Here is a 23,444-nt window from a genome sequence, read left to right on the forward strand (position 1 = left end):
GTGTTATACAGCCAAAAACATAGAAATAAGTAAAAGGGTTCATCCCCCTTGTCAATAAATAACATACAGTATTGGAGCAATAAGCTAAAAAAAAAGAAAAAGGCAACAAAAAGCAGTGAATAATATCAATTCTCCGCAGTTTTGTGATATCATCCAACAGTCAAGCCCTTTGTGAACTTCTCTGCCTCAGACTCCTCATTCTCCCAACCACAGATGCAACCTTTGCACCATCTTTGCTTTCACTCTTTCAGCTAAAAAGAGCACAAATTCTTCAGTTTGCCTTCAGAAACACAATCATGGGAATTTCTTGCACACTTTCCTTTCTAAAATTATTATTCTAATTTTTAATAGTGCCAGGCCAGGATTGCTAAAAGTAGGTGGTTAAGAAAAAAAAGGGGGAAAGGGGGGAGTTGTTTAGGGTATGTCTAGAAATGCCATCATATCTATTTGATGCCATAAACCAGATTTCCTTTAAAATTAAACATTAAGGATAATAGTGGCATATATTTAAGAAGAGATGAATTAACAGTTCTATCAAAAATTACTCTCCAAATCAATAGCATTTCTCACAAACAATAACATTCCTACTAGTCTATGAGCTGAATATATCCATCTGCAGAGTACTGAAAAAACTTGTGCTGAGAAATGTCCCAAGTGAAACAAGGTCTGAAGAAAGGTGGGCTAGAAAACATTAACCATCAACGACAACATCAGACATACATCTTTGCTTCACTCTTGAACAGATTAAGCAGCAGCTGTGCAATGTAACAGAAGGAGCAACACTAACAATGAGCAAGTGTGGTAACTAAGGGCTGTTGACTACATAGAAGGTGGTAGTGGCAAATCATCATCAAGCACAGTAGCATATGATCAGCACAACAATATTACTACTCTTGGAGGAGGCAGAATTTGCTAGTGATGTTGAAAATGTATTCATTCACTAAGACAGGAAACTAGAAGGAGACACTATTGCATCCCAGCACTGGTAGCACCCTTATCAACACCTTAGAAGTGACAGAGGTTTTGTAAGCACAAACAGAAAGAGAGGTGACATGGAACAAAAACTTTACCTTAATTTTTTCATTTATCAAGCATCATAGAATTTTTCATTCTATTCATTTGTCTCTATTAAAGAATCAAACATCACAAAGGACAACAATATCTTCTAATCTATCTACTAAAAAGCATCTTCTAATATTTTTCAAATTTAAAACTTGAATTTCTATAATACATTTCCTCAATGAATAATTAATACTACAAAACACAGCATTTCCTCCTTTGAAGATGATAATACAAGAGTAACAGTAATTTTAGAGGAGTTTGTTCTCAAGAAAACAATGCCCTCTTACAGTACATGAATCATATCCATCAGACTCAATGTAGGAGTTTTTTCACGCTTTTAGCAAGGAACACTCCATCTATTGTTTAGGCTGGAAACAAGAAGATAAGGCTAATTTTTTGAGCCTCTCACTCTAATATCTATATGTTCACTAAATTTCACAGGTTGCATTGGTAAAATCCTTCAAAAGGAGAGCTGCTTAGTTTCCAAAGGAAGGAAAATCCTTATACTCCCTTAGAAGTTTTTATTGAAAAGGATTGAACAAACAATCATAATTTTCTTGTTAGTGTGAAAAAAAATTATTTTTTTGTGCATTTACATCCTTAACTCTTCAAATAGTTCATTTTCCCATTGATGGTCCCATTGGTTTTAACAAGATGAATGAGAGAGAATGGCTGCAAGTGAAGAGTATTGAAAGTTGACCTAGCATTTTTCATACTGGAAAACTAAAGATTATATCAACATCTGTAAAATGAAATCATAAGCCGACTTGTGTCAACTTCCTTCACTTCCAAAACAGAATAAACACACACAAAATTATGGTTTTATTGGTGAAAGTGTAAGCTAAAAACAAGATTCAATATTCTTGGCTCCTTCGTCTGAATTTTACAAAGTACAAAATATGCAAATTGCATTTGGGGGCTGAGGAGTAATATATTAGTCTGGGGACTCTACAGTCATGACTGGAGACCTGGCTTGGGACAGCTCTCTCTTTGGAATCCTCATAAGGGTTAAGGAGACATCAACAGTCTCATGAATTAGATTCTGTAAATACAAAGACTTAAAGGGGGTAAGTGCACGAAGCTGCAGATTTTAATAAAGAGACATCACAGTTCCTTTATGGTGGCATTTATGTTTCATGTAGGTAAGACAGATTATGTCTCAAAAAGAGAAGTTCTCTGAAGGTGGGAGAAGAGGAAAACTCAGGAACTGAAAATGTGGCCTATACAAAATCAGGGTCACAGTGTTAGTTACCAATTTAAGAATAACTACCATCAACTCTGACTGAAAGTTAACAACTCCAGTCCTACTCAATAGCCAAAGAGCAAACTGTTTCTGTAAGAGTTCCATTGAAATCACAGGATGAATGGCCAGGAAGAAGTAGAAAGCAAATATTGCTAACATAAAATGTGTTAGCTGAATTGCTTATTTCCATGTGGATGAGGCTTTTCTGTTATAAAAGGATATTTATCTGTCTCTGCATTGAATGGGACACATGTAAACACCCCAGGAAAGTTGGATATCCAGAGCAGTTTTGATTCCAAGTACTAGAGGCATGCTGGCACTTGGAACTAGTCTGGAGTTAACATATAATGAAAGCAAATGTTTACAAAATCATTTCCAATCACTACATTAAATAAGGTTTCCCACTTTGAGGAATTTAAGTAAATAGAATTAAGAGAAATTAGAAAACTAAGTGATCATTTCCAATTCTCATCCGATTAAAAAACCCACAAGTTTTATTAAGAAAGATTTATTTAAAGCCAAGGCTTGAGAATGACTGCTATGAGCTATTGAGAGAATATAATTTGTAAAGCCTCAGCAAATTATGCTAGTGGGAGGGCAAATGGCAAGTAATGGAATAAAACCTCAAGTCTTTAACTCAGCATTGACTCTGATAAAACGTATACACTGGTTTCAGTGTCAAAGTCTAGGTTGAATACAATCTATAAAAACCTTGCAATTCATCTTCTATACACATAAAAACCTCAAGAAGAAACAATACAAGGTAAGCACTACCTTTAAGCCAAGAAATAATATTAGAGAAATTAAGAAAACTAAAAATTAAGAAAAAAAAGAGGAAAATAACTTTAGATCAAGGGTTTAAAAATGAGATGACATAATAAAACGTAGAATCATAGAATAGTTTGGGTTGGAAGGGACCTTCAAAGGTCATCTAGTCTAGCCCTGCTTCTGTGGGCAGGGACATTTTCAAGTAGATAAGGCATATGTGATACTAGTAGAGTCTTACGAATAGGCCCCTGCAAGACTAGGTATCTATTTTGAAGGAATAGGCAGGGACTTGTTGTTTGATATAAAATATGACAATCTAATTGCAGTAATCCCTTCATACTCAGTTGTTGGAGCAAACCTAACGAATCCAGGTACACTAACTTTTGGGTAGAGGGAATTTAGAATGTTACAATATTTCAATTATGTGCTTTAAACCCTTTTCTTTACAAATGAGCAAATCTTTAAAAAGTTGGCAGGCATTTTGCTCTACTGCAAATAGAACAGAAATATGACCTCAAAATTCTTAAATACAATGACCAATCACTTCTATATGGCAACCAACTCACCCACAAATGATATGCACAAACTCATGTATGCTTCTGTAAGAGTTAAATGCTAAGGATTTCCTTAATTATCCAAATAACATATGTCCTAACATCCAGTGTTTAGGTTTGGCAATAAATCACAAGAATATTGAGACTTTATGCCCTGGACTTTCATTAAATGCTCTTACTAAGAAAAAGTAATGGACCACCATTTACAGAATGAGTATTTAGACTTACATCTTCATCTAAACTGAAACAGAAGATGCATTGTGATCAGCCCCAGCTGATTAGCACTGTTTGCCCTTGGGGTAAATAAAGACATATTTTGTAATGTATGCTTCTCAGAAGCTGCCAAATAAAACAAGGATTGTGTGACTTGGATACTCCAGACCATTTTGTATATATCTAACTTCCTCCTGTTAGGTCATCTTAGTTGTCTGACCTATAACTAGATTGACTGTAAATATCAAAATTAAATTCATATTTATGTTTTTAGCAATATCAAATGCACATAGAAATCCTTCTCTGTATATAGTTACATGACACGTATTACATGCTTTATGTTTCCCTTTTAGCATTTGCAAAGGCATGCATGCAGGAAACCAGCCTGCCGCATAGAGTACTTGTATTTCTTTAAGGTAAACACTGATGGAACATTCGGAAGATTGAAATAAAAACAAGACATTTATGAGACATAAAGGTATCACATAAAACTGTTGTGAATTACAATAACATTGGCTGAATCCCAGAACAGATAATCCTTATAAACTTGCAGGAATGTTATAAACTGTATACGAATGCCAGTGATACAGTACATTAAGAGATTCACATTATGTTTGGTGCTGTGTAAGTCTCAGTCTCTAGAATTTTCATGGCCTCAAAGTTTAAAATAAATATATGTAGTATCTTTCTTTCCTCCATGAAGATATTTTATGTACAGAGTTTTATTATGCTGAACAAAGATATCAAAGTCTGTTTTTTCTTGAGCTGTCAAAGTACAAAAGAAATGCAAAAAGTCCTTGCGCAGATGTAGTAAAGTGCTGGATTTTATCTTTTGGCAGGTGCTCAATATGCAGCCCACATAATCACATGTTAATGACTGGAGTGTGTTAATCAGTATGCATACCTGATTCCTTCTTGCACAAGAAAAAAAAACAATTTAGAGCATGTTAATGCTTCTACTTTTGAAAAAATGTATGTCAACATACAGAATTGAATTAAAAACTTTTCAAAAATTGCTTTATAAAACATAGGAAATGTTAAAATAAGGGAAGAATAAATTTACTACAGGTTTAGAACAAAAACTACAAGTCTTTTGCAAAGAATTCAGGTGACAAATTCTATTTAAACACAGATCACCCTAGAATATAGGGAAAGGTTTAAAAAAGACTGTGCATTTGGGAAAAAAAATTGTACAGTGTCAAAATAAATACAACAGAAATATAGCAGCCATGCCAAAAAGAACAATTATTTGATTCTTCTTCAAATAAAGTCAATTTTGCATTTCACCACTTCCATTAAGCTCATTATCCTGCACACTTCTGGGGAATTTATTATTTTTAATATGAAACATAAACATCTTTTCATGCTGAAGCTAGTAAAATTAGCTTCTTGATCTTTCAAACATTTAGACATATGCTTAACATTGTATTTGTTGGTAGTCCTAATAAAGCCAAGTTAAGCACATACCTGAATGCTTTTGAATCAAAACAATGTGCTTGAAAAAATTATTTCTATCTCTTCTGCAATATATTTCTCATAGGAGTCTATTTTATGGAAAAATAAAATAAGGTATCATCTGCTTCTTCACATCCTTCAGTTTCAGCCAAAACTTTGTACCCATGCAGTTACATATGAAGGTATTTATCTCTTTAGTTGGATAAAAACTCTAATGCACTACCTGGCATGCAGAAATAATATCAGAAGCACAGCAGAATTGCTTTCGACCATCACAAAACTCAGATTTGTACATGTAAATAACAGCTGTGTGAACAATTTAGCAGATACAGAATTGCTAGAGTTTAGGGCATTTATATCTGATGCATATTATATGCTCATATCCAGCCCATAAAGGAACTAAATATAAAATTTCAAAACATATAATTGTACCTATAACTTTTCATAATTTGAAGCCATGAATTTATATAGCAACAAAGTCACAGTGTTTAGCTTGCATAAATGTTTTCCATGATCTTTCCTAAAAACCTGAGTTTATTTTCCTTAAAGGGAAGAACTTTCAACGAGAGAAGTTAATAGCAAGAAGGCAGAGGAGGGGGGGAGGAACAGGATTGTGCTTGTTTTATGTAGAGACAATAACCACTGAAACATTATGACCTTCAGGATACCACCTATTTCTGCCTTTCTGATGCCAGCAGTTTTGCTACAGCTATATAAAGTTAAATTTGATACTTAGTAATCTAAAATTCTTTTAAAAGAAACAGATACATGTGGCATTAAGGGATCTTCACTTTTCCTGCTGCATATACAAATTTGCTATCAGTACTGCTGAGCTGTACAGGTAGACACAGTGGAAAGGTAAGAAGCCTTTCACTCATTTGGCAAGAAGTCAAGAAGAGACAGAGACTTGACGTAATTATGAAATAGATGTCAATGTTGCTATTTGAGAAAAAATCCAATGAGATACATTTCTTTTCTAAATCCAAGCGGTCTCTGAAAGGTGTTACAAAATTATAGGGAAACAAAGCAATATTTCATGCAACTAACTTGTACATTTATGTGTGTCTGGGTGTCCTCAGTCCTAGTGAAATAACACCCACTCTTTAGGCTTGACTTGCTGCTGTGGTTCCATGTAACAGTCTATCACTGCATCATTCCAAGTAACAGCAGAGCAAAGAGATGTGGGTGCCCTCATTCTGTGCACACACATGCTGTCTATATACCCCCTACAGCAGTGGGAAGGTGAGGAACATCATTGGGGGAAAAAAAGAATACAGTGACCATCACAGCGATACATCATCATGTATAGTGGTCAACATAGTCCCCATCAGTTCTTTCAAAACCCTGTCTGTTACCAGATAATTATATTGGCACTTGTCCATCTGACTTTGCATCCTGTTGTAGGCACTGCTTTCTCCTGATACTTCAGAGCAAAAAACCAAAAAGTCTTCAAAATTTACCTCACAAGATGTGTGAGGCTCGGTACGAAGCTGGGGACCATCCTGGCTCCCCAGTGAACAAAGCACAAATTATGATTCTCCATATTCTCCACTAGTAAATATGTTATTGGGATATAGCAATTCAGTTACTATTTAATTTAGCGTAAGTAAATATTACTATCTTTCCCCCTTATCCTCTCTGTCTGTTGTGCCAACAGAGCCAGGTTTTGGACACAGGCTAAAAACTTTCCTCTATTTCTTGCCTGCTACTCTGTCCATGAGGGAAAGCAGGATACTTTCCTCATTATCTTACTACCACTTTACCCTCTTCCTTGCAGTTTACTGCAGCAAACAGGTATATCCTTGGTCTAAAATCGATTTTATTTTCTAGTAGGACTACAGGCAGCAATAAATACCCACATGTCCAGGTATTTTTATATTAAATGACAGTTAGAAGTATACATATAATTGTTTCAGCTCAGCAATAGGAAATTACAGAAATCTTTTGGTTGTTTTATCTTCTCCCCACTGTAACATCAAATTGGCTGGTGATACGATACTCAGTGTAAGTCATTACAGGTCTGATGTTACAGTTGTTATACATTGCTGAATCTGTCAAATGAAAAGGGAGCACAAAGGGAATTTCCAAATGCAGCTGCTATTTCCCATTTGTTAAATCCTTTTATTACACCATATAAGTACACAGCTGGGAAATACTATAGAGTGGGAGTTAAAACAAAATATTTTGGCTTCCAGACATTCAGAATACACAAAGGACTCGGTGGAAAGCAATGCCTGATATCAAAGGGAGTGAAAGTTTGAAAACATTTTTAGCCAGTGTGGGTTTTTTTATGATAATACACAATGTAGTTTCAAGGTATCTTACATTACAGAAAGTGCTGCATACCATAAATGTTAGGGAAAATCTCAATTTCTTTTTCACTCTAATTGCCCTCCTACAGCATTTTTTTCACTTCAGATCTGTACAGCCCTTGCATTATGTTACGATGCATAGTGTGTGCTCTCACAAATTCCAGGGAACTGCTCAGTAGTTTTAAGGGCACAAAGGATGCAGGATTGTACCCTTAATTAGATACCACGTAAAAGAGATTTTTTTTACCTCCCCATATGTTGACACAGCATTCTTTGAATTTACTATCTTATAACCAGACAATACACATTATTGATGCATTTTAATGACAGCATTACTTTCAGTGTAAATAGTATGAGCAGGTGCTTCTTCAAATCTGCTTTGAAAGGATTCATCTGGGAAAGGTCAGAAAGTGCTTACCTTCTGGGAATTTGATTTTATTAAGTAGAAAACCAGTCACTACCACACCACCTATCTCAAATTTGCCCAACCCACCTTGTGGAATTTGTCTTTCTGGAAAGAAACTCCTATCCTCCCTTAAAGGAGTATGAAATTGCCTTCATCAGGAAAATTGCAGTGCCTCTGAATTCTTTCTTAGTAATATTGATGCCTGCTTGGAGACTGAGGTGTTTCAGAGAAACTTCATGCCATTAATAACAGCTTAAAGGTTCGCTCATGAAGGGCATAAGTAAGGGAGAAAAAATGTTACAAGTTACTCTAAATGACAGTCCCTCAAGGAGAAAAAACAAATTGTCACCATTTCACTGTTGTGATCTAACTAGTCATCTAATGCACCTAAACTGTAAATACACTGGGACCTTGCTCTGCATATTTTAAGCCTCTTCTGAGTGCAACCGAACAGTATGCTTTGGAACTTCAGTTTTCATTTCTAGCCAACCCTTGTAAACTATACCCAGCTTAGAGCTGGCAGGGGGCAATAAATAAATACATAAATAAATCTATTTGATTTAGCTGAGAGCTACCTAAATAAGGATGACAAACACCCACCACCAGATTTAATCCAAGGGAACTGTGGAGATTCCTAATGATTTTCAGGACATTCATTTACATATATGAAAGAATATTTACTGGAAAAAGGAGAGAGAAAAACAAGAGTGCTAAGTCACTCAAGCAAAGTTTATGCACCTGTTCTGAAATACGATAAGCTGGGTATTGATTAATGCCTGTCCAGAGGTACAGCCAGTGTTGACATGATAGTGCAGCATTAAGGAAGAAAATAGAGATTGCACTCTGTTGCAGTAAATGTAAAACCACTTCAGAACAATACAAGTACAAGCGATCATACTACAAGAGGGTCTATCATTTTGGCTTAATGTCCATGGCCTTAATGCGCATGTCCAAGCAACAGCCTGTACCAAAACCAAATGCTTTGGTGGACTCTTAGAAGTTAGGAGTTCCTTTCTTTGTGGGACACAGAGTCAATGTTACTGATGTCCTAAGACTGAAATTCCCAGAGTGCACATGCCTCCCTGAATGAATAGGAAAGTAGCTGATAAATTTACAGACTTATTTTTTCCATCAACAGACTTGATCAATCCTTTTTAGCTTGCATCCAGTCTGTCGTCCTGATAACATAGAAGTTAAAACTATTCTGATGTGCGTATCAAGTGACTTATTCAGAAGAGTGACTCTCCATCCAAAATGAATGTCCATCTGAGAATTCTGCATAGCAATCATATGTACAAGTTACAACCTACCTTGTCAAATTACTAGCCATTTTTACAGCTGAAATTTTGCCTTCTTCATGGCAGCTGCCCAAACACCCAGCAATATTTTAGGCTTGACAGAAAGCTATGCACTGGCTTAAACTGTGCATTACAGATTAGGTAGCATCTTCATCTTTCTGGTTTGGTTTGATCTTTTTTAATCAATTGGATTTTCAAAAGAAAAAAAACCCAAATCACAGTCTTAAGAAAACTGATATTATTGTAGTGCTATTATTTAGTTAATTCCAGGTCTCAGAGTATGTATGTTGATTAATGAATTAGAATTATTATTTCTAGCCAAATTTAAAATAAGCTCATTACTTCTAGCATTGTCAAAAAAATCATGCTGAAAAACAGAAATAAAGACTTGCTCAAAAAACCCTGCTCATAGACATTGTATAAAAATACAGAATAAATTTTATGAAAACGCAGGGTATTCTTTTTAAACTAACTGTGAATTTAATATCTGTGAAAGTCATTTTATGGAGACTCTGGAATTATGATGTTCTAAGTTTACAGAACACCTGACTACTCCACGTACCTTAATTTTGTTTGAGGAACACATGCAAGGAAAATAAATTGACTGAGATGTCATGCCCATTCAGTCTTCATTTGGTCTGTCCATTTATTGAAGAGTTTTGGGGATGAAGAGACAGAATTACAACTGTAAAATAATTTAGGCTACTGAAGAGAACACAGATGATAATTCTGATCATTGCTAACATCACCTATATACAAACTGTTGATCTAGAGCAGAAGAGCATTACATAGTTACTCATACACACTTTTCCCCTTCACAAAAAGTTGTAATTTCCTGTAAATACAGCAGGATGTTTGTGTCACCTAAAATTCCAGCTGCTTTGTTGTGTGAAGCTATAATATTCTAGAGTTGGTTGGTTCCATTTTCAAAACAAGTAAAAAAATACATTAAAGCTTCTTCTTTCAGCACAACACTTTGCAGATGACAAACAGTTGTGAGCTACATCCTCCTGTCAGAAATTAATGCTTGAATATATGAGCTAAAAAGGTTATGACATAAATTAAGGTATGAACAAAAACATGATGAATAGATGCATTTCCTTTCCAAAGGTGAACTCATCAAATGACCTCATTCATATAGACCTGTATACTTAAGAAGATTATACAATTGTAATTTACAATTACACCATATTGATGTTGATCTATTACCAACACTGACTCTTTAACATTTAAAAAGCTTTACAGCCATAAAGGATTGTACTGAACATGTATTTCAAAATGGAAGTGAACAGTCTTTTACAATACTAAGTTAGAAAGCCACTGTGAGAACTGTGAAACTCACCATTCTGTGTTGGGCTGAGATTACTCCATCCCACTCAGGATCTTGTTGAATGGTCGTGACCAGAGTTGGTAGCTCCTCAGAGTGAGGTTTGTTGTGCATTACATTATGTAGAGGCAGATGAGAGGTCGCATGCTGATCATTGTTTCCCTCTTCTTTGTCACATGATGCTAAGTCCTGGGTCATTGTTTCCTCTCCATCAGCTGCACACGCAAACGGAGAGGTAGCCTGCTTGGAAGACATTCTTCTACAAAACAAGAAAAACGGACAAAAAGAAAACATTGGTGTTAAAAAAACAACAAAAAAAGTTCAAACAGTCAAAACAGTCCTGCAAACACACCACACTTGCCTACCACACTTAAAAATGAATCATATGCAGTCAATAGTAACTTAAAAAGGATGGGTTTGGGGATCTGGATCAAAAAAACTGAGATAATGTACTCACTGATGGCAAGTCAAGGTCAGGGTTAAGTTATATGATGCCATTCTATTCATTTACATTTGTCAAAAAATATGATTTTCTCCAGTCATAAGAAGATGTAATGTGAATGTACTTTATTGGTATTTTCATGTTGATTTTACATAAGAGTTCAAGTCTTTAAACTCTTACTCCCATGAGCAATCTGCAGGTTACAAGCAAACATTTAGAGAAGTGTCCATCATGCTTTCTTAACAGCATTCCTTGGAAGCAAAAGATGCTTCTACACATTTTTAAATCTATTTCAAAATCTGCTAAATAAGTCCTTTTGCTGTTTTTTAAAAGCTGTATCTGCTCTTAACCTGTTTAAAATTTTACCCAGTTTGACCTTTTGGAAAGTGTTTTGAGACATTCATATGAAAAGTGCTCTGAAATGGAATAGATTATTGAATGGATGGATAATATCTGAGTAATCTTTTACAGCTTGAACTAAAAATCTAAAATAATTATGTTTCATTTCATATTAGACATTGAGTACAGGATATAGCTGAACAAATTACTTTAAATGACTTAAAAGTGTGATGAATAAATGCATTGATTTATGTTAAATGTCTTTTTCTAATAATGGCCTCTTACTACCATCTCATATGCAGACACAGCTTTCACCACAGTTTCTGCACTTAGATGAAAATATAACTGACTTCCACTCAAAATCTGAAAACACTTTGTTTAAAATTTCTAATAAGATTAACTGCAACTGTTAAAACAATCATTAATAAACCTGAAAGAAGACAGCTAAAATATAATAACTATTTTCCTAGGTTTTAGTAACTTTAGAATATCCTGGACATTGAAATTGCTGAGAAACTAAGGGATAAGATCTCAACCTTAATTGCTTTTTAACAATAATTGATTTCATACCATTTCTTTAAAAATGCACAAATCAGTTAACATAGGAAACCACATGAGCATTTTTCAAATTAGCAAATCATTAACTTGCTAGTACTGTTTCTACAGACAAATAAATACTGATTAAAGGGTCTGGAAATCTGAGACTAACAGTTAAATTTACAAATCTGTCACATGCTTTCATGAATATTACAGTGAAGGAAATATCAAGTGCAAAGAAAAATAATTAAGTTAATTCCAATTTAAACATTAGTTTTTATGTAGCAGCCTGTGTTTCACATAGGATTTAACAGCTAATGCTAAATTTCTCACAATTAATGAGGGAGTTCAGATTTAGTATCCTACAGTGAAAAAAAATTAATGTAAGATCAACTAATCTAATTATGTACAGTTCAATATGAAAGTATTACAAGCTTTGAAGTGCTTTGAAACATATTAAAACACTGATACCTATTTAGAATAACTATTCTGTAAATAGAGATAATCCTGCCTCTTAAAGTCGATACTGGTAGGGAAAAAAGGGTTTGTGTTTTCTTTAGGGAAGCCTAAGTGTAAGTCGGAGTCTAATATCAGTGCTGCCAATAAGCAGAACTGAGGAATTTAAATCATATATTGCATTCTTAGTACACCTAAGAATATGTGTTGATGCTACAGAAAATATGTCAAGAGTTCAGCAACCAGCATTATTGTACATACTTCAGAAGGTTCTGGTTCATAATTACTATGAGCCAAGATAAAATAAAAGGTTTACTTTTCACTTTCTCATTAAAATAGTCATGTTAATATAATCAGGCACATGAAAATATAAGTCAACACTTTATGCAATTTGAAAACCAGTAATGAAAACTGAAAGTCACAATAAAGGATTTTCCTTTCTTTCACCTTCTCAACAGATCTTATTCCTCTTTCAAACTGAACGAGCTTCTGTGAAAAGCAATAGCTATGGCTGTTTCTTCACTATAAATTAATCATGACACAAAACTAGAAATGAAAATGTCTCTTAAGAACAATTTCAACTACAAACTGCACCAATGAATAATAGTGCACAATCCTAATTAAACACAACTCTGCAGCTGCAAAAATAGGCTGAATCTGTCCAAAGCTACGAGTCGGCTTTAAAGGCTGGTTTGTTAGGGACTGTTTTCTTAAGGAAGGCTGGGCCCTCAGCCTTAATCAGCCAATAAATTATTTCCTGCAATTACATTAAATAGAAAATTATCTTCAAATTGGGAATGTTAATTGAAAATCAAAATTCAGACTGAAGTTTAGAAATTACATGCTGAATATAATTAGTCTAGAAAGGCTTCACCTCTATTTCATAAACAGGCTTTTGGTATTTCCTCAAGTGACCATTCACTGAAGCTATCTACTGATAATGTGCTAGAGAGGAAACATTTTTTCTTTGCTATGTACACCAATATACTTTCCTCTTATTCATGATATTTTATATGTATTGAAATCTCTATTCATGCTTTGGATTTTAAGTTTATTACATAGAGAAAAGGGGACTCTGTTAACCTTAAAAATAAGTCTATCGACAAAATCACATTTACTAATAATCTCAAGCCATGCCAGCAAGTTTTTTTCTGTACACTAAGAAATTAAACTGAGAGCAGAGTTCAAATGTTTTCTATCTCCTTTTATGCCTTTCCTTCACTACTGCATTATGGCCAAACATATTTTCATACTGTACTTTACTCAGCTACCTATAGTCCTGGAGCCTGAAAGCAAGCACAGGCAGATGTCCCAGGGCACTTGCTCTCCTCATTACACAAGTTTTAGGGGTGTGTTTAATTTCTATTTTCCCCAAACCTTTGCTAAAATAGCAAAGTTTAGTGCATTAATTACGGTCAGAGGTCAGCACTTGATGGTACTTTTCAGGTTTTTGGTTGCTAGATTTTAAACATTGTGGTAAAAAGGGACAGAGATGTAGGACCCTGATAGATGAAGGCCCCCATCCTCTTTTCCCAGCACAATCATTAACTCAGTCAACATACTTCGTGGGTACATATTGTCTGAGGGTGTCAGTTTATGCACCAAATATTGATTATGCCTGGGTTTATAATTAGCAAAAACAAAGTAAATATAAACTCTGGGACTGGGTGTTAACCAGACAATTACTACATGATGGGTTTTTTCACTTCTTACGTGTTTGGTTTTGCTTACTTAAATGGGAGAATTCTGTACACAGAACTCCACCAAGTCCAAAGGCAGAGACTGCCAAATAACTCCAGTGTCTCATCAAATTCAAAGGGAGAAGAATCTGCCCTGTTTGAGTAGCTTATGTTCATGATAACATTAAACAATAGAACAGGTTGTAGTGTTAAAATGCTTTAATGTTAAACTATGAGTACAAATAGCAGTCAAATTTTAAGCCCTAATAACTTCCCAATTTTACATTTTAAATATTCAAAATGCATTTGCTAAATCCCTGGAGGGCAGGGGGAAGGGAGGGGAATAGTCAATATCCATAATAAATAAGGCTTGTAAAAGGTATCAGAAATTTCCTAATTTCCATTATATTTTTTTCTATTATCAATTAAATTCACTCAAATGATTTTAAAAAAAGTTTCTGATAAAAAATATCTCCCTAGTTATAACCCCTGCAAACAGGGGTTTAGAATGGAAGTGCTGACACAACCCTAACTACAGCAGCGCAAATGGTGCCGCTATAATACACAAAATCAAGTTCTATTATTCTAAACTATCCTCGCTCGGGGGGTTTTCTTTACTGTGCTCCCAGACAAACTGCTGAAGCATGAAAAATTTAAATGCAATCAAGTGGGTCCAATTCTACTTTACTAGAACAAGTGTCTACAGTGGTACAATCTTAAAAGAAGATGCAACAGATTTGTTTGGTGCTTTTCTTTCTTTTTTCTTTTTTAGCTGTTTATTTATAATACTGTGCAGTGGAGATAAAATAAGAGAGGAAATTACACTCACATTATATCAGTATATTGATTACACAGCACACAATCAGAAAGAAAACTACATTGTGAAATTGTTGCTTTGGTTAAATTGACAGATTAGCTGAACACAGCAATCACTAAAGGTGGAAAATATACCTAATGGGAATGAAAAAAAAATTGAAAAGGGCCCTAACTATCTGAAGTCCTATCGCTTACTCAACTTCAAGAATTAAATAAACCTTGATTTGGATTTTCCAGACCTAGAATAAATTCTATCTCATTTTGAACTCAAGACAGAAAAAGCGTGGGATCATTTATCAAAACCTCAGTAAAGCTGAGGAACTGAACCCCAATTTCAGTCAGTCCTGATACCGAGGTAGTAAAGCTAAAATTGAACTGCTAAGGTTATTTTACCTACATAATATGACAGTCCCGAACAGTTCCATGTGCTTTATATCTGCCACAATTGTTTATTTTAATCCAGAGAAGAAATTCTCTCTGCTGTAATGAAGACTGCCAGTCAGATTCTCAAGAGAAGTCTTCCTTTCTTCCGACAGACAGTGTGCGTTATACCCTTCTAAATACAAATAATAATACTTTGGGGGTTGTTTTTTTTTTCTTGTCTAAGGTTCTTCTACAGTCCCAAATTCTTCAATGTCCATCTTCTTTTTCAAAACAACTAGATGAAATTAAAGGCTTCCAAAGCCTAAAGTCTTCCACCCTGCTGACTGCCCAAATTAAATGTTATGGTGGAAATTATGGCTAGACCTGGAGTTGTAGCTGCTAGACATTTCAGAATCAAGCCACAACATATTAACACAGATAACAACGGGATAGCCCTGACACTATTTTAAAAACATATAAACTAAGGAATAAAAATGAGTCATGTGACAAAGTAGACTTGTAGTTGGCTGGAGACTCTAGCTTCTGCTCTGTTCCACCCTAACAAAGCATTCATAAACCTAAAGGCACGTCTACACTGCAGGCATAGAAATGATTGCTTTGTAATGCTGAGATATCCAAACTAATTTTAAACAAGCTCATTTCTGGTAGCACTCCAACTACAGTAGTGTGGTACTCAGATGGACTAATTCACCCTCTTTAGTGACTACAGTATAGATATAACCCAGGTGTACAGCTCCAACAGTAGATTGGAATCAGATTAAATTACAAATATATTCACTTACAGAGCTTTTATGAACAGTCTCAATTCCTTTTCCCCAAAGTGTCAGATTAAAGTACTTAAGTACATGATTAACTATAAGTACGCAAGCAGTCCACTAATTTCAAATTGGACTATTTAGTTTCAAAAAGTTAAGCACATGTCTAAGTGCTCTGGTGACTCCAGAACTAAACAAATTAAGAGAAACCATTTTCAGTAGCACTCATAATCATTTACATATTTCCTTCTACACTTTTATGCTAACCTGATGTTCACGAAAAGTAAAACTCAGCCACATCATCTTATCCCTCCTCACCTTCTAAAAGAGCAACAAATATGTATACTCCTCCCATAATATTGAGCATGACTTCCAGGACTGTCATTTACAAATCAGCACTCAGCTTTGGGATAAATTAATGGCACTGTATAGTCTTTTTTTGCTCACACAGCCCACAGTATCCTCCTCTTTCATACATGTGGCACACATCATTACTTGGTGGCCCTGTGTCTTTCCTTGATTCTCAAGCCCCTTCTGAAACTCAAGAGTATTCTTTATGCAATCTATTTTGCAGTGTGAGTTTGCCTATGCCAGTACAGGCCTGATGCAGAATAGGGTACACTGACACAGCAGCACAGAACTTACTGGAGCAACTTACTTATTTCTAGATACAAATCAGTTTAACATGGTTTAAACATTCAGGAAAACTGGTCTTTATTTTTGCTATATAAAGATATCAGTTACAGTAGTGTTCAGATAGCCTTCAAGAAATATGAAAATGCTTTGTCAAAAAACAAAATAGTTTGCAGCTCCTCCCCATAAAACAATGTTATGTAGGCAGAACTCAGTAATGTAATTCATTGTAAAACTAATGCCGTAATCTGTCTGCCATTTTAGAATAAACAGTTATTTCCTAAAATGATGAACTGTCATTTCTGTTTTTAAGGAGCCTTAGTAACACAAATGAACACTCAGTAACAGATTCCATTCTCCTGAGGCCCCACACCCCAACACAAATCCCTATGCACAAGACCTGTATAAACTGACAAGGCAGAGATGGGAGAGAATCTCCCAGTTTTTGTTCCTGGCTTTAGCTCCTAGTCACAACAAGGCCTTAGGCCAACCAGTTCAACTCCCTCAAGCTCTTCCTTGGCTTCATTTTGCAGGAACACTACAAGAATTAGATACATATGGATCATAAGCAGCTCTGCAAGATTAGAGAGTTTATAGTAGTTGCAAAAATCCCCTTTGAAATAAAAGGTGGGGGGGAGGGTGAAAGCAAGTAAGATTCAAGAAATGACAGCTATAATGTTAACTGAGCATCCAAAGCTCTAGCTGAAATAAGCATCAAGCTAAGCAATACACCCACTGCTTCCAAGATACACACTCAGATTTCTTGCATTTGTTTTTCCAATACAGACAAATCACACTTCTGCTAACAGATACGAATCCAAATCACAAAGTTAAGATTCAGACTCCCTCAAAGCTCAGAGGGTTTGCAATAATTGTTATGGTATTTCTTTTAATCTCCAATCAAACAATGTGAGGGTTAAACAGCTCCTTGGAACTTTTTTGGAAAGCCTTTCTCTTACATTCTGCCATTATAATGACCTTCTCAGCCATGCAGCCACAGTAAACTATGACGGTTAGGGCATGAGTTGCTGCCTATTTGTCTAGTTGTCGAAAACATTAAAATGGATGTAGCAAAACAGCCTCTTAGTCCCTGGTGACTTTTTAATGAAAATCCAAACTGTTTAGCTGGATTCATAAAATGACAAAAATACAATTTACCTTTCTAGTAGGTTAAATGTTCTATTCTCTTTATTCACTACCAGGAAATTTCACTGCAAAAGCCTAAGGTGAACTCACTCCAAATGCACTAAAGGGCAGTGAAAGGATAGTCATTTAGCACCTGGGATGTGCTCATCTTCAGTCACTGTAGTTAATATTTTCTATAGTTTATATTTAGCTGACAATATTGCTGTCACTTTATTTAAACAGCTTGAGACTGTTCTTTGGACTGGAGCTCATATGCCCTGGAATGCTTTGACTCATGAATTGTTTCTCCTGATAATGTTACATCACGTAACCACCTCTTTTTAATTGGTTGGTATCAGCTTCTCAGTGATGACTGCCTTTAAAGTCCTATGACTACGCCATGTGTCTCTGGATATCCAATTTCTTACTGTTGGAAAAAGGAAAAAAGGTAGTACTGACTTCCAGCTATCTTCACCAATAACTATGGGAACAAGAATGAGCTTGCCAAGAACTTATACATCAGCAACTTATCAGGATTTGTTTTTTCAGGCAGCAAGTAATATAATATGCAATATAAATAAAAGCAATCATTAACAATAAAACTTAAAAACAATGGTTGTTATAAATATAAGATTCCACGTAATGAGTTAAAAAGTTTATTTTCAATCCTACAGGTGTAAAAACAAGAGGTCATGAGCCATTTCTCTGCACCATCTATTTCAGAGCAGAAATATTTTATCTTAATCAGTTTCTCCCCCTTCCTCCCTCATTCTCCTCCCTCCTCTCCATATGTTTGATTCTCATTCCTAAGTCAGATAGAGCACCTCAGTAGAGAGCAAAAAGGTCTATCAATTTCAGGGTCACCTGTAGCCAGTTGCACTAAACCACCTAATTAGTACCTCCATGTAACATGAAACAGTGCCTCTGCAGATCACTTACAGATAGTCTTTTTAATAAAAAACCTTATACTACAAGCCTTAAAACATTTGTAGCAGGGAAAATAGTTCTGATTCCATAGAGGTTACACAAGCATCAAAGCACTTAAACATAGGTGCCAAACCACATTGCCAGAAGCCCTTAGTATTGTGAGGTAGTGTTACCTGACAGCTTGGTGAATATAAAATTACTTGTTTCTCCAACTGAAGACAATCAAAGTGTCACCTTCCATTGTAATTATGCACAACCAGGGATCAGCAAAGTGCCAACATAATTACCAGGAGGAAAACAAGACATAACAAAAATATCAAATCTAAATTTCTCCAAAGGGTAAACACATCCATCTGGCTATTACCAAAAAAAACCCCAAAAAACAAACAAACAAATAAAAAATGGGATAGTGCTATTTAACAATAAGATTGATGCGCCTTTCATTAAGTGAAAAACAGCTAAAGAAAGTGATTCATGAAATACTAAAAATAAACACAGGTCAGAACCATGCAGGGATGTTGCTTGTACACATTTAAAGTACAAGTGTCATCAGAGATGCTGGGACAAACATATGTATCTGCACTCTTGTTATTCTAAATTCATATATGTGAAGACTCATGAAAATTAATTCTAACTGGCACATGGTGTACTTTGGCATGTATGTACGCATGATGTGCCGCTTTTGTTTATTTAAATGACTTCACTCTAAGAACCAAAAATGACGTTTGAAGTGCAGAGTGCCTCAGAACTAGAACTTTCAGGGTATTAAAAATCTGAGGATAATCTTTGAAGGGATAATCTGAATACATGAAAACTACTATTTTCACCATTTATTTCTTCAGGTTATTCAGCAAGTAGCCTATTCAGGGTGAAATCTGCATTTTGGTGATGCAGAGTTCTCATAACCAGAAATTGTGTTTTATATCTACAGTAGCTCTGGGCATCCTATAAACTATTAGAGCATCCTAGGTGGGATAAATAATTGAAAAATTATTTTCATCTAGTTCATAGAAATGAAGATAAACTTCCATTCTTTTTGAAAAACTTGCTTTGTTGAGCGATGTTATGGATTGCCTTTCCTGCATTAGTGTTCAAGTCACTACTAACGCATACATGAAGTTCTAGTACATTTATTGACCTAACTGCACACCATCTTCACGTACTCTTTAAAGTTTCACCTCTGCTGGAGGAGTTACAAAAAAAGAAAGAAAAGCAAAATATGCAAAGCCAAGAATGGGTCTTTGACACTGTTTTTTTCCCTGAAGAAATATTCAAGAACAGCAGTAAGGGATGAGTGGCTTTTTTCCACCCTGCACAGCTGCCCTAGAGCCAGAAGTAATCCTAACCCTTGCAGACAAAGCAGCCATAAGGACTGCTTAAATATGTTGTTAGCCTTGCAAAAGGGGTTAAGAAAATGATGCAGGATCCACATAACAGAATAACACCTGCCTCTTGTCTGAGGCTTTGTATCACCAGGAACCCAGGTACAGCTCTGCAAGGCTGAGCTTTCTAGCTACAACCTGCTCACAGGCTTTAGCCATTGATGCTTGTTCTCATGCACTGCCCTATATCGTACAATACAGCACCTTCTTTTCCACTATATGAGAATATTGATACACCCTATCTGTTATTCCTACTTGTGACATTGTTTCAAGGGCTAAGCAGAAAATTTAGGAGGACAGATTGGGATTCTGATTTTCTTTAAGAGTCCATACAAAGGACTTGCTTTTACAAGGCAGCATTGTCCACAATATTTATTTTAAACTAGGGTTTACATAACATAATTCTTATATAAGTGCACAATAGGAACTCTAAAATGTGTCTAGAGATCCCACAGGAACCACCTCATTTACCAGTGAGATACTACTTTTATAAAGGGCAGGGCAGTCTGAAGCAGCATACTGTTCAGAAAAAGATTACAAGGGATACTATACCTAGCTGACACTATCTAGGATTCCTTTCAGCAATATCTCAGTTTGACTGGCAACGTGGCCAAAACAACAATGCAACAACTTCTCTCTTTTTCCCCCCAAGCCCTTCAGTACCTGGGCTGTGCAAGTTTTCATGGGAGGGAGTAGATGAGGTCCTTTTTTTCTTAATGTTAATTGGCTTCTACATGAAAATATGAAAACAAAACATAAACAATTGCAGCAGTCTAAGCATTCAAATAAAGTAAAACAAAACGTTAACTCCTCTATTAATTAAGCTAATCAGTTGCCATTAAGAGCAAACGATTTGAAGTTCAATCTATCCAGACTTTGAACCTCCTATCCTTCCACAAGATCCACAGATGAAATGTTTACTGGTTTTAACTGCCTTTAAAAAAATATTAATTAAGACATTGTTATTCATAGTCTTATTCTTAGTATGACTTACTTAACAAGTATTTTCATTGCTGTTTAGTAAAACAAACAAAAAACCAAAATCATTGATATTAACCAGTGCACAAAAGCAAGTTTTGTACGTTTAAGGGATTCATTAACGTATTTGGCCTTGGCACTGAAAAGAATCAGAGAACATTAAAAAGAAATTTTCACAGGTGAAACCGCTACTGCTTCATCATTCAGGTTGAAGAGCTCAAGCAGCGTGCAGGGTCTGCGTCCAGCACTCTGAAACTGCGTCAACCGCAAAGGAAACTACAAACTCTGCCTGCCTTTTGGCATACAGTTCTGCAAAGTATGACAACATTGTTAGAAAGAAATGATTTGCAATAACTGAGGATCCTCAACTATCCTTTTCTTCATGGAAAAGTGTGACATACAGCATCTGATCTCTAACAAGGACAAGGAAACATGTGCAGCAAAGTGACTCAGAAGGGTAAAGGTGCAGAGTGCCCAGGCTCTGAATTACTCCATATTTCCAGGTGCTCAAAGTTCCCTGTTGGTATTTTTAAATGTGTCAAAGAACATTACAAAGCACAATTATCAGAATACAAAGAAAAACATAAAGCAGAACACAAACCAAAGTCCAAGACAAAAGAAAATGTCCCCAGATACTTAGAAAGTAAAAAAACCCAAATGTCTAAAATGCAATCTTAAAATATTGTCAGTGATTTTAAACATTTTTGCCATTCACATTTAAATTCCATCCAATCCCTCACAAGTTGTTTTAGATAAAATACTAAAACATTCTATTATAACTTGTGATGCCATATGTTTATCATTGAAATACACAGTGCTCTGTTGTGGTTTTCATCTCTGACCCATTTTTTCCCTATATTTTAAGGATAAAACGTATAATCTGCATTTGTAAAGAAGTCTTGTCTTCTCAGTGTAAGTTTTTGCTCAGGGCTATATTTTATAACGATTTCCCACTTATGTTTATTGGTAATAATTCATAATACACAAGCAAAACAGTACATAATATGTGCAGCCTATTACTCCTAAAAACAGTTTCACTTTCTCATGTACATTTCTTGAGAGCTCTATTATTAATTTCAAAAGTAGCACCATAAAGAACATGCAGTTTTACAGGCATATTTAGCTGGTATGTCTATCATCCCTACCATGAACCATCAATGAGACAGTCCAGCCTCTGTTGTTCTAAACCAAATATGAATAGATTTGAAAAGAAAGGCATCTTTTAATGTAGTAATTATGACACAGACATCGAATCCTTACAGACTTGAGTATGGGTCAGATCCTCAGACACTGTAAGTCAGAGCAGCTGTACGGAGGTTAATTGAATCCTCTTTATAAGGTTGAAGATATAGCCTTAATTTTCTTGGCATGGAAAAACTAAATTGTGTCCTTTTGCAATATGAAATTTCTGTGTTTTCGGTGAAAAACTGACTCCCATTACAGTATTACCAGGAATCGTATGTCGTGATAATATTCCTCATCGCAGAGAAATGCAAAAAATGGTAAGGTATATTCTGAATACTAGCAGACTAAATGCATTGCTCTCTGTATTTTTTCCATGCGTTCCTCTTGAACTGATTGAAAATAACAAGATCTCATCATTTAGACAAGCACTTTCAAAACAATAACAAAAATTACTTCTCCAACTGGCATGAGAGCTAAGAACAGACAATAATTCTGAGAAGAATCAAACACAAACTACTGAAGCAAAAACAATTCTAAATTTTAATTTGAACATGAATTCTTATGTTGCTACTTGGCAAAGCACTGCAGTCCAGCAGCTCCTGTGGAGCAAGGTCATGAAAGAGATGGGGGTCATCCAAATACATGAGACCCCCAGCACAGCAGGCATAAACTCTGTGCTAATTATACTAGGCCACATCAGTCCCCAGCATTGGCAGCCTCTCCATGGCATTAACACTACACAGACCAGGGCTGAGATGACAGGACCAGGGGAGGTGCTCATCAGCCTACCTTTAAGCAGGCAAAATAAAGCACAAAAAGGGAGAAAGCAAAGATCCTTTCAGGGTTTATTCTGCTGAACCATTTTTTGTCATTGAGGTTTTGGCAGTTGGGAGGCACCAGGCCACCCCAGGAAGGACTTTGGGGTGAGCCTGCTCATCTTTACAGCAAAGGGGTCAATCCCCAAGAGGAGGCACCTCCGTAAAGAGGTTCACAGTTTGAAGCTCTACCCTGGCTATTTTTTCATGGAAGGTGATTAAGCAGTCTAATATTTGGCAATCAACACAACTTCTCGGCTTCCAGAAAACTCAAATTATCTTTAACTTTACTAAGCAACTGTCTCAGCAATCCCACTTTACAAATCAAGAAACAGAAACAGTGAGTTTAATGG

General features: G+C 35.6%; 1 protein-coding gene across 1 annotated transcript in view; it reads right to left on the bottom strand.

Annotated features, from left to right (window-relative positions):
• Positions 1 to 23,444, bottom strand: part of SOX6 (SRY-box transcription factor 6) — a 254,326-nt gene that overhangs the window by 210,672 nt on the left and 20,210 nt on the right. Inside the window, exon 2 of the mRNA XM_005153268.3 lies at positions 10,654 to 10,897. Coding sequence (XP_005153325.1) covers positions 10,654 to 10,893 — 240 coding nt within the window. The 5' untranslated portion in view covers positions 10,894 to 10,897. The remainder of the gene's footprint in view (positions 1 to 10,653; positions 10,898 to 23,444) is intronic.

This window comes from Melopsittacus undulatus, chromosome 4 (genome assembly GCF_012275295.1).
Source record: "Melopsittacus undulatus isolate bMelUnd1 chromosome 4, bMelUnd1.mat.Z, whole genome shotgun sequence".
Classification (NCBI taxonomy): Eukaryota; Metazoa; Chordata; class Aves; order Psittaciformes; family Psittaculidae; genus Melopsittacus; species Melopsittacus undulatus.